Genomic DNA, 14,453 nt, shown 5'->3' with positions numbered 1-14,453 from the left:
AACAGCAAGACTGGCAAGAAGAGCAACTTCAAGGAACTGATCATTAAAACCAGAACAAGCAAGGATGAACACAACATGATTCTAAATTATCCAAGTAGTGCTCTGTTTTGTCATATTTCCTAGACCAGTTATGGTTGCAGTGACAACAAAACCACCTTTCTCGCCAATCTTTTTGCCTCCTCTCTTGCTGGGGTCATGACGACCACAGGTCATCCTGTATTGATGATGTAGGAGTATCCACCCAAATTCCAGCACTGGTGAGAAGAGGACTGAAATGCCAGCTGCCTCAGGACCACAGGTTAAACATATTTATGAATTTACTTGTCATAGATCAGCTTTAAGTTCTTTTATTTTTAAAGTTTGTAGCAATTGGATCACTCTTAAAGAATTCAATGCCCATTTCTAACACAATGTTTCTACACAATTAGGGGAAAGGAACATGTGCAATTAATAAGTTTGTGAATAAAATATAGGGAGAAGAATGGCAGACCACCCCACTAGAAAACAGGAGTTTGTGTGGTCCAATGTAGAACCAGCTGTCTAGCTGCAGTCCCTGAGGCCAACTGTTCTACAATAAAGTTTATTTTGTCATACCTCCTCCATCAGAGTGGCTGTGATTTCCATAATAAATGGAAAATACTTTGTCTGGATATGTTGATAGAGAAAAATACGTGTTTGTTCTTCTAAGTGAAAACCAACCTTCACTAATTCCTTTTCCTCCATCTCGGAGTTGCTACATAGGTATAAAGCCAAGGATTCGAAAAAGTCAGTTCTTGAGCAATAAATATAGAACAGATGGACAGGAAGAATTAAACAGAAAAACAAGTTTGAAAGCCTTAACAGCAAAAATGTGATGATTTTGTAAGATGCACCTGCATTCCTAAGAATCAGATATTACCTTCAACGTGGAATGTTCCTATATGTGGATCTCACTGTGCAACTAATGCTTTGGCTTATTAAAATGTACCTCTATCCAAATCTTTTTTTACATTTTTGGTAGAGTGGGGAAGGGTAAGATGTTTTGTCGGGTTGTTTTATTACTTTTGTTCCCACTGGGAACATTTCAGCTTACTACCTGCCCCCGTGGCACCAAGGGTATTGCTGTGGGCAAAACTTCCTATGTCCCATCTCTCAAGAGCATTCTCTGTGTATGCCTATGGAGAATAAACTAGGAGGAAAAACAAGCGATATCAGACATCAAAAAAACTTGGCAAAATACTTTTCCCCAAGAGCTGTGCAAAGTCATAATTTTTTTTAAGGCAGCCACAGCCTCAGTAGTGAAGCCTGTACCCTGCCAGTAAGCTGTAAGAATGGACTCTTGCTCTCTGTGTGGAAGAAATGGGGGTCAATTCACTAATTGTTAAATCCTGGCACCTAAAATGCGGTAAAAAAACTGCATGCAGTAAATCAAATGTCAATTCATTAAGAATTTTGTGTTAAATACCGAATGCGGTATTTGTTTGATTTAGCAGTAATTACCATATTATTTAACTAATTGAACTGGTTGCTAAGGAGCGGCTCAGGATTTTTCAAAAAACAGCAGGCTGTTTTTCGACAAATAGCTGGTTGCTAGGAATGAACCCGATGTTCGTGCCGAATGTAAGTTCGACTCAAACATCGGGAGTTCTCCAGTTTGGCGAATACTAAACATTATGGGGCATCTGCGGCAAATTTGAGCGCCGCGGAATGCCCCATAATGCACTGCGAGATCGCAGTGCATTGATGTCTGATGATTGGCCAAAGCATGCACCTGACCTGCATGCTTTGGCCAATCACAGCACGCTGCTGTGAGAGCCATGATCGGCCAAAGGCAGGGTGCTTTTAGCCTATCATGGCTCAGGGGGCTAAGTCTACCCCCCACACTATATAAGGCTGCTTACACAGCCACCGTATATAGTGTAAAGATTGAGAGAACGTTAGCTAGAGGCAGGTTATTTAGTGACGTGCAGGCAGTTTGGTATATATATATATATATATATATATATATATATATGTAGTGGGGACGGAAAGTATTCAGACCCCTTACATTTTTCACTCTTTGTTATATTGCAGCCATTTGCTAAAATCATTTAAGTTCATTTTTTTCCTCATTAATGTACACACAGCACCCCATATTGACAGAAAAACACAGAATTGTTGACATTTTTGCAGATTTATTAAAAAAGAAAAACTGAAATATCACATGGTCCTAAGTATTCAGACCCTTGCTGTGACACTCATATGTTTAACTCAGGTGCTGTCCATTTCTTCTGATCATCCTTGAGATGGTTCTACACCTTCATTTGAGTCCAGCTGTGTTTGATTATACTGATTGGACTTGATTAGGAAAGCCACGCACCTGTCTATATAAGACCTTACAGCTCACAGTGCATGTTAGAGCAAAGGAGAATCATGAGGTCAAAGGAACTGCCTGAAGAGCTCAGAGACAGAATTCTGGCAAGGCACAGATCTGGCCAAGGTTACAAAAAAATTTCTGCTGCACTTAAGGTTCCTAAGAGCATAGTGGCCTCCATAAACCTTACATGGAAGACGTTTGGGACGACCAGAACCCTTCCTAGAGCTGGCCGTCCGGCCAAACTGAGCTATCAGGGGAGAAGAGCCTTGGTGAGAGAGGTAAAGAAGAACCCAAAGATCACTGTGGCTGAGCTCCAGAGATGCAGTCGGGAGATGGGAGAAAGTTGTAGAAAGTCAACCATCACTGCAGCCCTCCACCAGTCGGAGCTTTATGGCAGAGTGGCCCGACGGAAGCCTCTCCTCAGTGCAAGACATATGAAAGCCCGCATGGAGTTTGCTAAAAAACACCTGAAGGACTCCAAGATGGTGAGAAATAAGTTTCTCTGGTCTGATGAGACCAATATAGAACTTTTTGGCCTTCATTCTAAGCGGTATGCATGGAGAAAACCAGGCACTGCTCATCACCTGTCCAATACAGTCCCAACATGAAGCATGGTGGTGGCAGCATCATGCTGTGGGGGTGTTTTTCAGCTGCAGGGCCAGGACGACTTGTTGCAATTGAGGGAAAGATGAATGCGGCCAAGTACAGGGATATCCTGGACAAAAACCTTCTCCAGAGTGCTCAGGACCTCAGACTGGGCCGAAGGTTTACCTTCCAACAAGACAATGACCCTAAGCACACAGCTAAAATAATGAAGGAGTGGCTTCACAACAACTCCGTGATTGTTCTTGAATGACCCAGCCAGAGCCCTGACTTAAACCCAATTGAGCATCTTTGGAGAGACCTAAAAATGGCTGTCCACCAACGTTTACCATCCAACCTGACATAACTGGAGAGGATCTGCAAGGAGGAATGGCAGAGGATCCCCAAATCCAGGTGTGAAAAACTTGTTGCATCTTTCCCAAAAAGACTCATGGCTGTATTAGATCAAAAGGGTGCTTCTACTAAATACTGAGCAAAGGGTCTGAATACTTAGGACCATGTGATATTTCAGTTTTTCTTTTTAATAAATCTGCAAAAATGTCAACAATTCTGTGTTTTCTGTCAATATGGGGTGCTGTGTGTACATTAATGAGGAAAAAAATGAACTTAAATGATTTTAGCAAATGGCTGCAATATAACAAAGAGTGAAAAATTTAAGGGGGTCTGAATACTTTCCGTCCCCACTGTATATACACACACAGTGTAGTCAGTGTAGTGGTGTAGTGTAGACTATATATACTGCAGTCAGTGTACAGTATATAATACAGTGCACTGAAGTGGTTAAGGGGAACCCTATGACAGAATTAAGAAAAAAAATGGCATCCCCCCCCAGTCCATACCAGGCCCTTTGGGTCTGGTATATATTTTAAGGGGCACTCCACACCAACATTAAAAAACAAAAAACAAAATCCATACCATGCCCTTATTCTAGCAAGCAGCCTGGCAGGCCAGGAAAGGGGGGGCGAGCGAGCGCTCGTTTCCCCCCCTCCTGAACCATACAAGACCACTTGCCCTCAACATGGGAAGGGTTCTTTGGGGTCCCCAAAGGGCCTCATCCCACAACCCTTGCCCCGTGGTTGTGGGGGTCTGTGGGCGTGGGGCTTATCAGAATTAACAAGGGGGCCCCCAGATCCCACCCTCCTCCTATGTGAATGGGCAGGGGTACATTGTACCCATACTCATTCAACCAAAAAAGTGGCATAAAGTAAAAACCACAAATCAGTTTTTGACAATTCCTTTATAAAAAAAAGTGTCCCGTGATGTCCATCCATCTTCATTCACGCCGCCTGACGGACCCGGAAAAAAAAATGCCGCCTCGATGAGAGGCGTCCCACCAACTGCTGTCTTTTTGTAGTGACAGCTATTATATAGGCAAGGGCAGGGCCATCCGGTGACGTAACCGAGTGACCCCGCCTCTTTTGACGTCATGTGCCATCAGAGGGGGCCGGGTCATCTGGTTACGTCAGCAGGTGGCCCCACCCTTGCCTTTATAACAGCTGTCATAGCCAAGAGACAGCAGTCGCCAGGAGGCCTCCCATGAAGGCAGAGTTTTTTCTGTTTTCTTTTTCTATTTCTCAGATGCATCGGGCGGCGTGATTGGCGATGGATGTACATCGCGGGACACTTTTTTTAAAAATAAAATAATTTATTAATTTAATTAAATTAATTTAATTGTAAAAAACTGTCTTTTGTGTTTTTTACTTTTTGACACTTTTTTTGGTGAATGGGTAGGGGTACAATGTACCCAATACCCATTCACATAAGGGGGCGGGATCTGGGGGCCCCCTTGTTAAATCCTCCCACCCGCAGACTCCCACAACCACCGGGCAAAGGTTGTGGGGATAAGGCCCTTTTCCCCATCAACATGGGGACAAGGTGCATTGGGGGGGACCCTAAAGCACACTCTCCACGTTGAGGGCCTGTGGCCTTATATGGTTCAAGAGGGGGGTGCTTGCTCGCCCCCCTTATACTGTCCTCCAGGCTGCATGCTCAGATAAGGGTCTGGCATGGATTTTGGGGGGGCCCCACGCAAATTTTTTTTTCATTTTTTTCCTTGATTTTTGTCTATATTACCAGGAGCTGGCAATACATTACAGCCACGAGCAAGTTTAAATGACATTTTTTCCTTTAGAAATGTCATTTTGCTGTGGGACTGTAAAACACATTAGACAGATGAGCCACTTTACAGGCAGACAAAGGGGACCCCCCAGGCACGATATTTAAAGGAATATTTCCTTTTTATTGTTTCGCTTTAAGCATTATTAAAATCACTGCTCCTGAAAAAGCAGTAGTTTTTAAAACTTTTTTTGCATTGATACATGTCCCCTGGGGCAGTACCCAGGTCCCCATACACTTTTTATGGCAATAGCTTGCATATAAGCCTTTAAAATGAGCACTTTTGATTTTTCATGTTCGTGTCCCATAAACTTTAATGGTGTTCGCATGTTCGCACAAATTTTTTGCCTCTTCTGGTACGAACTGGGGGGTGTTTGGCTCTTCCCTACTGGTTGCTAAGGAGCGGGCCGAGAATCTGGCCACCACATCTTTAACAACCAATGGGTTCCCCACTGACAGCTGACTGTAAAAAAAAAAAAAAAAAAGCAGACAATTAAAAATGTTGAAAGAAAACAGCATGGGGTCCCCCCCAATGCGGGGCCTGGTATGGATTTTAAGGAGAACCCTGCCCCAAGCATGCACCGGTCCATGACGTCATAAGGGGGTGGGACCACCAGATGACATAGCCAGGTGGCCCCTTACCTATATAAGAAATGTCAGATGTTGGGGCATGCAGTAGGCAGCCAGCCTGCATTGACAGCGGAAGCGTCTTTGTTTCTTTTTCTTTTTCGGGTCTGGCGGGTGGTGGGTGGCATGATTGACGATAGCTTTACATGGGGGGGCACTATTTTTTTTATTTTTTAATAAAGGAATTGTGTGTGTGTTTTTATTACTTTGTGGCACTTTTTGGGTTAATTGTACCTGATACTCATTCACATAGTGGGGGTGGGATCTCTGGCCCCCTTCTTAATCATAATCGCATAATCGTTATTTCATTTTTTTGCGAATTTGAATTAATTTACCACATGCGATCATTTATGCAAATGAGCAACATGATACCCTTTTCGCATGCGGTAAAAAGCTTAGTGAATTGACCCGTGCAGAGATATGACATGCTTCCTACCGAGTCAGAGCTCTCTGACCAGCAGGGGGCATGAATTTTGCTGATGCAGAGCTAAAGATCTGACATAGCAGGGTGAGTGTTTGACCTCTGCAAAGAACCCACAGCTTCCACACAACAAGGAGGCAGTAAGTAAAAGAGCAAAATTAGAACTTGTTGTAGGTCAGGCACTCAGAAAGTTTTGAAGCCATCAGCTTAGCATGACAGCCAGGCGACTAACATGGGATCTACAATAACAGCCTCCATATTTTGTCCCATTACAGGTCTCCTTTTAGCAAAATTTAGATAGTAATACAACTAAATGCATTTCTTGCAGTAGCTGCATGTGAGCCCTTAAAATTAGGTTGGGTAACCCTGTGTGAGGTGGTAGTATGCATTGATAGTATGATATACCATATTATTTTATAACCTGATGCTTGGGTAATCTCTGCATACACAGAACAAAAAACTTACCAAAGGAGCACAGGGTGGCAGAGACAAGAAGTTGATTACAATATAAGCCCCACCATTTTTATTCCTTAATATATCATGTGCTTATTTCTTTCTTCTCATTCTTGTGAAGTCTGACATTGACATTTTCTTTCAGCTCAAAGGCTGAAGCAGACCCTGGAGCCCTGCGACACAGAGTATCCAGCATTTGTCTCTGAACGCACCATAAAGGAGACTACAGGCACCATAGCCTGCGATGACTGCTTCAAGTAAGTCTTTCACCGAGAATACCCTTAAAAGCCATACATTATATTATATATATTTTTTTAATCAATAACACACCATCCCTTCTCATTACACAAGCCATTCCAAGGTCTGATTTAAATAATGTCTTCACTTAGGGGGTGATGTCACTCATTCCACTTCTAAATCTTCTACTTTTGTGAAGTTAGATGGAACAGCAAAAACCATGTACTCTGAATGTGGTCAACCTTGCGGCCTCGTAATATCAAGAACCTTTTCAACATACACATGTCATCTGGACAGAAAATTGCAGAAAATCCAAATGGTTACTTATACTAACATCATTCCAGAATGTCAGGGTGATTGCAATGAAATAGATACGGATCAATCAACTTTCTTGTTAATCCGATGTATTCAGAGTCCTTAACTTACCTCGGTGCCCTTCTGCCCATTGGCTCCCTCCCATCGTACATTAAACATATGCTTATTACATACATAGAAACATCCTCTCTTGACCCCGTGGGCTCTCACAGGCTACTTCACTTTCTTTCCCGGTAACTCTAAGCCACTTAAGCAGATTGTATACAACTGCTTGATTCACTTCCTCTGTACTGTATGTTTCAATAAGCTACCTTTGTTAACTTGACACTGCACCATCTGGTGACCCACCTGAAAATTCTGCCAAGGCAGCATCACCCGTAAAATGGTCTTTTATGGAGGTGTTTGGTTTTAAAGTGGGAGGCTCAAAAAACACGTTCATAGTTTTGCTGGTCTACTCACCCATTTTCACTGTTTATAAGAGGTTTATGTTATGGAGTTGTGTTTATTCAAGTTTTTAGACTCTCAAGTTGATTTATTTTGACTGTCCTTTATGAAAATCAAAATGATTTAACCCCTTTCTACACTTGGTTGTCTGTCTCCTACATGCCACCTTTTGGTGAAATTTTTTAATAAGACCACAATAATAACAAATCTAAAGTATGAAATGTAGTAACCTTATGAGTTTTATATTTTCTGAAGTCATCATTAGCATTAAAAGACAAAATTGATAAGTGATCACAAGGTACCCCATCCCAGGCATTACAAAAGAAGTGGTTTACAAATAGACTGGACACCAATGCGTTTTTTTGGTGCTTTTTGCAGAAACGCACTACAGTTCACTTAACTCGGTTTCCTATGGGACACGTTCACATCTATGCTTTTTTCAGCCGCTGCATTTTTAGAAAGTGTCAGGGTCTTTTTTAACATTCAAAACAGTGCTTTTTTGGTTCAATAGACTTCAATGGATAAGCTACAGAAGAGCATGTACTGCGTTTTTGCTACAATTTTACCACAATTTTGTATTTGCATTTTGCATATTTTAATCCACCCAACAACTAATTAACCAAGAAAAATCATAAAAAATGCAAAACTCATCAAAAAAACGTGCAAAAACGTGTGTGCAAAAATACACCACAAAAAAGCACTGCAGAAACGGATCAAAAACAAACTGTATAGGTGTGAACCGAGCCTTAAGGTGCTAAACAGAAACAAAAAATCTGTTTGAAAACACTATTCCAAAAACAGATAGTAAAAATACATCACATGGAAGAACAACAAGGTGTGCAAGACTGAGTGCAGCAGGTAAAGTCAAATGGGGATTTATTAAGAACCTCAGCCAAATGGCTACTCACATGATGTAAGATAAAACAAGCATGTAACTCAAAAAAGTCTGTGGTCACTCAGGGGAGTCACAGTGGGCTTCTGTGGGATTGCAACAGGGTGGATGAATAAGCCATCCAGCGCCCTGAGAAAAAAAAAGTTTTTCATATTTTGTTATAAAATTTTGCAAACAGGTCATTTTTCTCCTTCACTGATGGGCACTGATGAGGTGGCACTGATGGGCACTGATTGGCTGCACTGATGGGCACTGATAGGCGCCACTGATGGGCACTGATGAGGCAGCACTGGTGTTCACTTGTCTGAGAGTTCAGAAAAAAAAGGGACTGAGAGCTGAAGTTACAATCTGCAGAGCTCAGTGAGGAGAGGTCTCAGAGTTGATTGGATGGAAGAAACACCACCCTTTATACAGCTCACAGGAACAGAGCTGAGGCTGTCAGTCAGCTGGAGATCCCTCCCCTCGCATCTTTTTTCTCTTGGTGTCAGGAAAACTTGTCAGAAGTGATTCATGCTGAACAAATCATCAGACAGAAATTACACTTAGTGCATTTATTGAGACAAGTACACCCTGTAGAAGGATAATTGGATTGTGTGAAAGTTAAAGTCTCTACAAACGATGGTATATATACTGGAATTTACACATCTATGACGCTATACTGACCCCTTCAATCTCCTCCAGCTATTTATTTATGATTGGGACTGAGCATTGTGGATGCTTCTTCTGATGGCACATGAGTAGTAATTCTAGAGGAAGCTCCAACAGTGCACACTTTAGACTGACCCCTGCAGGTTCTCTGATCCTCTTTGCTTTACTTTACCTATTGAGCATCACTACTGGGGATTACATTGGGCTTGCTTATAGTCTCCACCTGCTGCCCATAATAAAATTCACAGTACTCAGTGGGTTTGCGTCAATAAACTTAAAAAAAAATGCTCATTAAATACTATGAGTTAGGTGCAACAACCTAAATGTTCACAGAAATCTCCCTGAGCAGGCGGGTGCGTGATCCACAGTCACACAGCTGTAGGCCTAGTCATCCAAGTAAACGATCCGCAACTCCATACATTGCTCTAAAAAATCTTCCATTTATTAATTCCCCACAGAACACATAATCTTAGTGCAGCAGTTAACGTGTTTCAGCCTGGTTGGTCTTATTCATAACATTATAAATAAAGCCCCCCTGCCTCCCATCCGCCTGCCACATGCTACCTGCTGGTGCCTCCCTGGGCTCTACCATCCCACTGGGGAGCTCATTGAGGACAAGAAGGTCCCCAATGAGCTCTATGGTATAGGAAGCTGGAAGAGCAAAGCATTTTTGCCACTTCTGATTTCCCCAGATGTAAACAGCTCAATTTTTAAATATTGAAAGCATCTGCTCACACCACTTTACATATAGTCAGATACGTTTAAGGGCAGAAGAGACATCTGGGGGCTAATAGACCCCAGATCTCTCCATAAAGAGTGCCTGTTTACATTCCATGTGGCAGCAATATAAGTGATCAGAATATATATATTTTTAAAAAGAAACAGTGTAAAAATAAAAAGTAAAACAATAAAATGAATAATAAAAATAAAAATAAAGCTCCCTCGTGGGCAAAGGCGATCGCATACGTTGGTCACGCACACATATGTAAATGGAAATCGCACCACACATATAAGGTATATGATCGAGAGCAGCGGCGGCCTGTTCATTAGGGGCACACGGGTGTCTGGCCCCCTGATCTACATACAGAGCGCCGGACTCATGGATTCCAATGATGGGGGTGTGCCCTAATAGGCTTCAAAAAAGGGTGGGCTCAGTGCGCAGAGCACTGCGCCCTGATCCCTCCCAGTTGTGTGACAATAGCGAATGAATATTCACTATCGTCACACTGACCCTCCTCCTGGCCAATCAGAAAGCGGGTCTTGAGACCCATCACTCGATTGGCTGAAAGGACAGGCGATCCTATTGGACGCCTAGGAGGAGGAAGGAAGAGCTGCACGATGGAAGCCGCCAAAGCTAATGAGGAGAGGACACATGAGCCGCTGCCCGCAACCCACCTTCTGCCTGCCATAGAGGAGGAGAGGACACTGCCTGCCGTCAAAGCCGAGGAGGAGAGGACACAGGACCCGCTGCCCATAGGAGGCCGCAACCCAGCCACCACCTAGATGGGGTGAGTGCCGACAGGGGAGGGGGGTGCTGTCGACTGACCAATGGGGGGGATGGGGGGTTATTTGTTGCCCCCCTAAAAAAAAAAAATCACCAGCCGCCTCTGAGTGAGAGCAATATTTCTAGCACCAGTCCTCCTCTATAACTCTAAACTGGTAACCTGTAAAGGTTTTTAAAGCGTTGCCTATGGAGATTTCTAAATACTGTCGTTTGTCGCCATTCCACGAGCGTGTGTAATTTTAAAGCACAATTTGTCTGGTATCAATTTGCTTGGTGTAACACCACCTTTTATATGTTACCAAAAAATGGGTATTATATTGTGTTTGTGTGCATTAAAATTTTAATATTTTTGCTATGAGCCTATTGGTTCAGCAGTAACCTTGGCATTCCTTAAAGTGGAAGAAAACCCAGTTTTAAAAAAATGACCACAGGTAGGCAGGGCACGACAGAAGAGACTCAGGGCGGAGCTACAGGAAGTGACATCATCCCACTAAGTGATGTTGTACACCCGGAAGTGTCAGGGGTGAAGTCTGAGCTTGCGCCATGAATGGTGGAGCCAGCTCGTAATTAATGTAATTAAGTTGTACAGTCCGGGTGCATGGCATAAGGCAGCTTACAATAGGAGTGTATATTGATTGTTTTTAATGGCACAATTTTAATAATTTTTACCCTATATAACGTTTTTTCCCCTGTGGCATGTGGTATATATATTGAGGAGAAGCACTGGCCCCACATATGGGTTCACTGAGGAAGCAAAGTGCTGATTGATCCACTGAGTTTAGGGGGTTATGGATATTCCAGTGAGTTTTAGTGTTGGGGTTGGAACGTTGGTGCAGTGATACGTTGAAGAAGCTTGTTGTGGAGGGTTTTGCACAAGCGTTGGAAATTAACACAAAAGACTTTATTGATGTATTCACTGTGGACATTTTATTTTTGGAAGCACTTTATATTTACTATGGACACTTTAATAATAAAAGCACTTTATATTAATTGCACTTTATGTTTGAGGCATTTTACAATATCAAATTGTGGTATCTTATGTCTGTGGGATTTATGTAAGATGTGCAGGTTATATGTAAAGCCTTGTACACACGGTACGATTGTAGGCCAACCGAGCGTCTGATTTTTGTCAAAAGCGGGTGTGCCAGGATCTTGTCTTGCATACTAATGGCACACAAATTGTCGGTCGACAACATGAACGTGGTGATGTACTAGATGTACTACGAGACTATAAAGAGGAAGGAAATTTCTCTGTTTCTTATATGTCTAATATGTTCCCAAATGGGCTTTATTTTGGCCACTTGCTCCAATATGGCAAATGTACCTTAATTGCTACATGAGGTGACAATATCTTCTTCAGCTAACTATTATGGTGTGCTGTGGGTCTGCTACACACAGACAATGTTTTTGTTCTTAATGGATCTAATGCATGAAGTTACAAAATACACTGGTATTGAGCAATAAAATAATAAGCCATACATTGTTTAGTAAAAAACATTTTACTCAAAGCACATTCACATGTGCGTCTTAAGGTTTTAAAACAAACCAACACCGGGGTGTATAACATGTATATTTTGCATTATTTCTCCCTTTTTGTGGCTAAACAGGCATGTTCTAAAACATTAGATACACATCCCAAACTCAGTAACTTACAAAGTTCGAGCTTGGTAAAGTAAAGGCCAAACGACAGAAATTAGTATCCCTATGTGGATGTTGCCTTCCTCATGTGGAGTGATCTCACCCCTCTAAAGGCCAAAATTTGAAGCCACGTACACGTAGAGGCATATCTATTAAATATCCCTTATGATCCCATGCCTAAAATGTGTGTAGTTCCAAACATCTATTTTTGTAAACCCACAAAACACAGTGTGTCAACATGTGCTATCTCCCTTGACGCGGTATCAATGGATGCGTTTCGGGGGTGCAACCCCGCATCCATTGATACCCTGTGATGGGAGATAGCACAAGTTGACACACTGTGTGTTTTGGGGGTTTTGAAAAATAGATGTATGGAACTACACACATTTTAGGCATGGGATCATGGGGTAAATAAGAATGTTAAGGCCCAATTTGGGGGCACCTTCAAATTTTGGGGTTTAGATTCTAAAAAACACATAAACATTACAATTCACATTAGTTAGGGCAGTGTAACTCTCCTCCTCAAGATGCAAACCCAGGTCATGTTTTCGAGATTTCTTGAATTTGGTACAGGTGATGTTGTCATTTTCATTGTTAGTACTAGTTAGTACTAGTCTATTGTTGCTTGCAACCTGCTTGTCCTTCAGACAGCTACACTGCTAGAAATGTACACACTGCAACTACTGTAATCTTGGCCCTGGTGCCTGGGTCTCCCAAACTAGGGTACCTAGCAACACTGCCAGCTCTTTTCACCTCTTCCTTCTCCATGCTAATGTTAAGGCACTACATACTTTGGTAATGTGTGGAGTGAGTGTTTGGTTTGGACGTCTAAACACTCGACTTGTATACACATTTGAAGCAAGATTCCAAGAATACTTACTTGCGCAAACAAGAGGCTCCTGAATACTTTCTTCCTCTTCTGGTTCACTTTGGCCCTCACTGTGACTCGCGTCAGGGAATTTGATGACCACAATAGCAATGTCTGTGCTGGGTCCAGGAGTCAGATCCCATGGCTCCAAAGAAACTTCCTGGGTGAGCTGCCCACACTCATTTTCCTCTAAAAAGAAACAATACACCATTCATTAAGCCACCCCAAGTCACATCTGTTTCTAGCATTCATTTTGCTACATTAGTTGACCAACCTTGCATTTGGTCTGATGTCAATGTTTGCTCCTGACTAGTGGACTCCACCATGCCGCACTCAGGGTTTTTTTCTGTAAAAAATGCATACAAAAGGGAAGGTAATGGCATTTTCCCCCACTGTCCCCCACCCCTCTTGTCTCCTATGGGATTTGGGATATATGATGACCATCCTAGGAGTGACTCTGTGTCTATGTCTACACTGGCAAGGCTGCATAATGGGCACTGATGAGCCAGGCAGCAACCAGAAAGTGTTCGATGGAACGGCCGTAGGAACAATTTTGGAGTGGAGGATGAACGATCGCCAACACACCAAAGGAGGCATAAAACAAAGGTACAATTGGAAATTGGGACATAGGTGGGTAGTCGCCTATACTGCTTAGATTGAGGCCTATATTGGGACCAGCTTATGGGTTAAGCCAGACATTATAGTTTGTCTTGTGTTCTGTCTTGCAGGCATCATATCATTTATCATGACGGATACATTTACTTCGCCTGAATTTCTCCCCCAATTCCTTGACCTTCACCTTCCAGAGCCGTCCTGTCTCTGGAAGGTGAAGTAGAGACTACTCAAATAAATTCTGAGGAAGGCAGCTTTGGAGAAACTGGTCACCAACTACGTAAAGCAAAAGATTGCTAACCTGAGGAGTACATTTAAAAGGAAGCTAAACAAGGTCCTGGAATTGGAGAGATCTGGAGCAGCAGCAGAAGACCTATATGTCCCCAGGATGTGGTATTACAAAAACCTCAGGTTTTTGACAGACCAGACAGAACCCAGGCCATCGCTGTCAATGCTCCCTTTGACATCTGCTGAGGCCACAGCTCCTGAGGTCCGCACAGGTCCTGATGCACAGGGTGAAGATGTGGAGGAGCCCAGCTTGACCCAGGTATAGCATTGTTGAACATATTTGTATCAAAAAATACAATGATGATAACTAGACGTTATTGTGAAAATATTTCTGCCTTAACAAAGTGGTTTTCATATCAATAGACAGTAATGACCAAAAATGATTTGAACAAGAATGAAAAATGCTGGGGTCAGAATGATAGTCTTTTCTATTGCTCAACAATTTGCAACAGT

General features: G+C 42.5%; 1 protein-coding gene across 3 annotated transcripts in view; it reads left to right on the top strand.

Moving 5' to 3' along the window:
• CACNA2D3 (calcium voltage-gated channel auxiliary subunit alpha2delta 3) overlaps positions 1–14,453 on the top strand; it is a 1,508,837-nt gene that overhangs the window by 1,416,167 nt on the left and 78,217 nt on the right. For all 3 annotated transcript variants that reach the window (XM_073592282.1, XM_073592284.1, XM_073592285.1), the window contains one exon: positions 6,700–6,811. In XM_073592282.1, coding sequence (XP_073448383.1) covers positions 6,700–6,811 — 112 coding nt within the window. The remainder of the gene's footprint in view (positions 1–6,699; positions 6,812–14,453) is intronic.

This window comes from Aquarana catesbeiana, linkage group LG07, assembly GCF_042186555.1.
Source record: "Aquarana catesbeiana isolate 2022-GZ linkage group LG07, ASM4218655v1, whole genome shotgun sequence".
Taxonomy (NCBI): domain Eukaryota; kingdom Metazoa; phylum Chordata; class Amphibia; order Anura; family Ranidae; genus Aquarana; species Aquarana catesbeiana.
The sequence above is the reverse complement of the archived record's forward strand: the minus strand, read 5'-3'. Positions and strand labels throughout refer to the sequence as shown.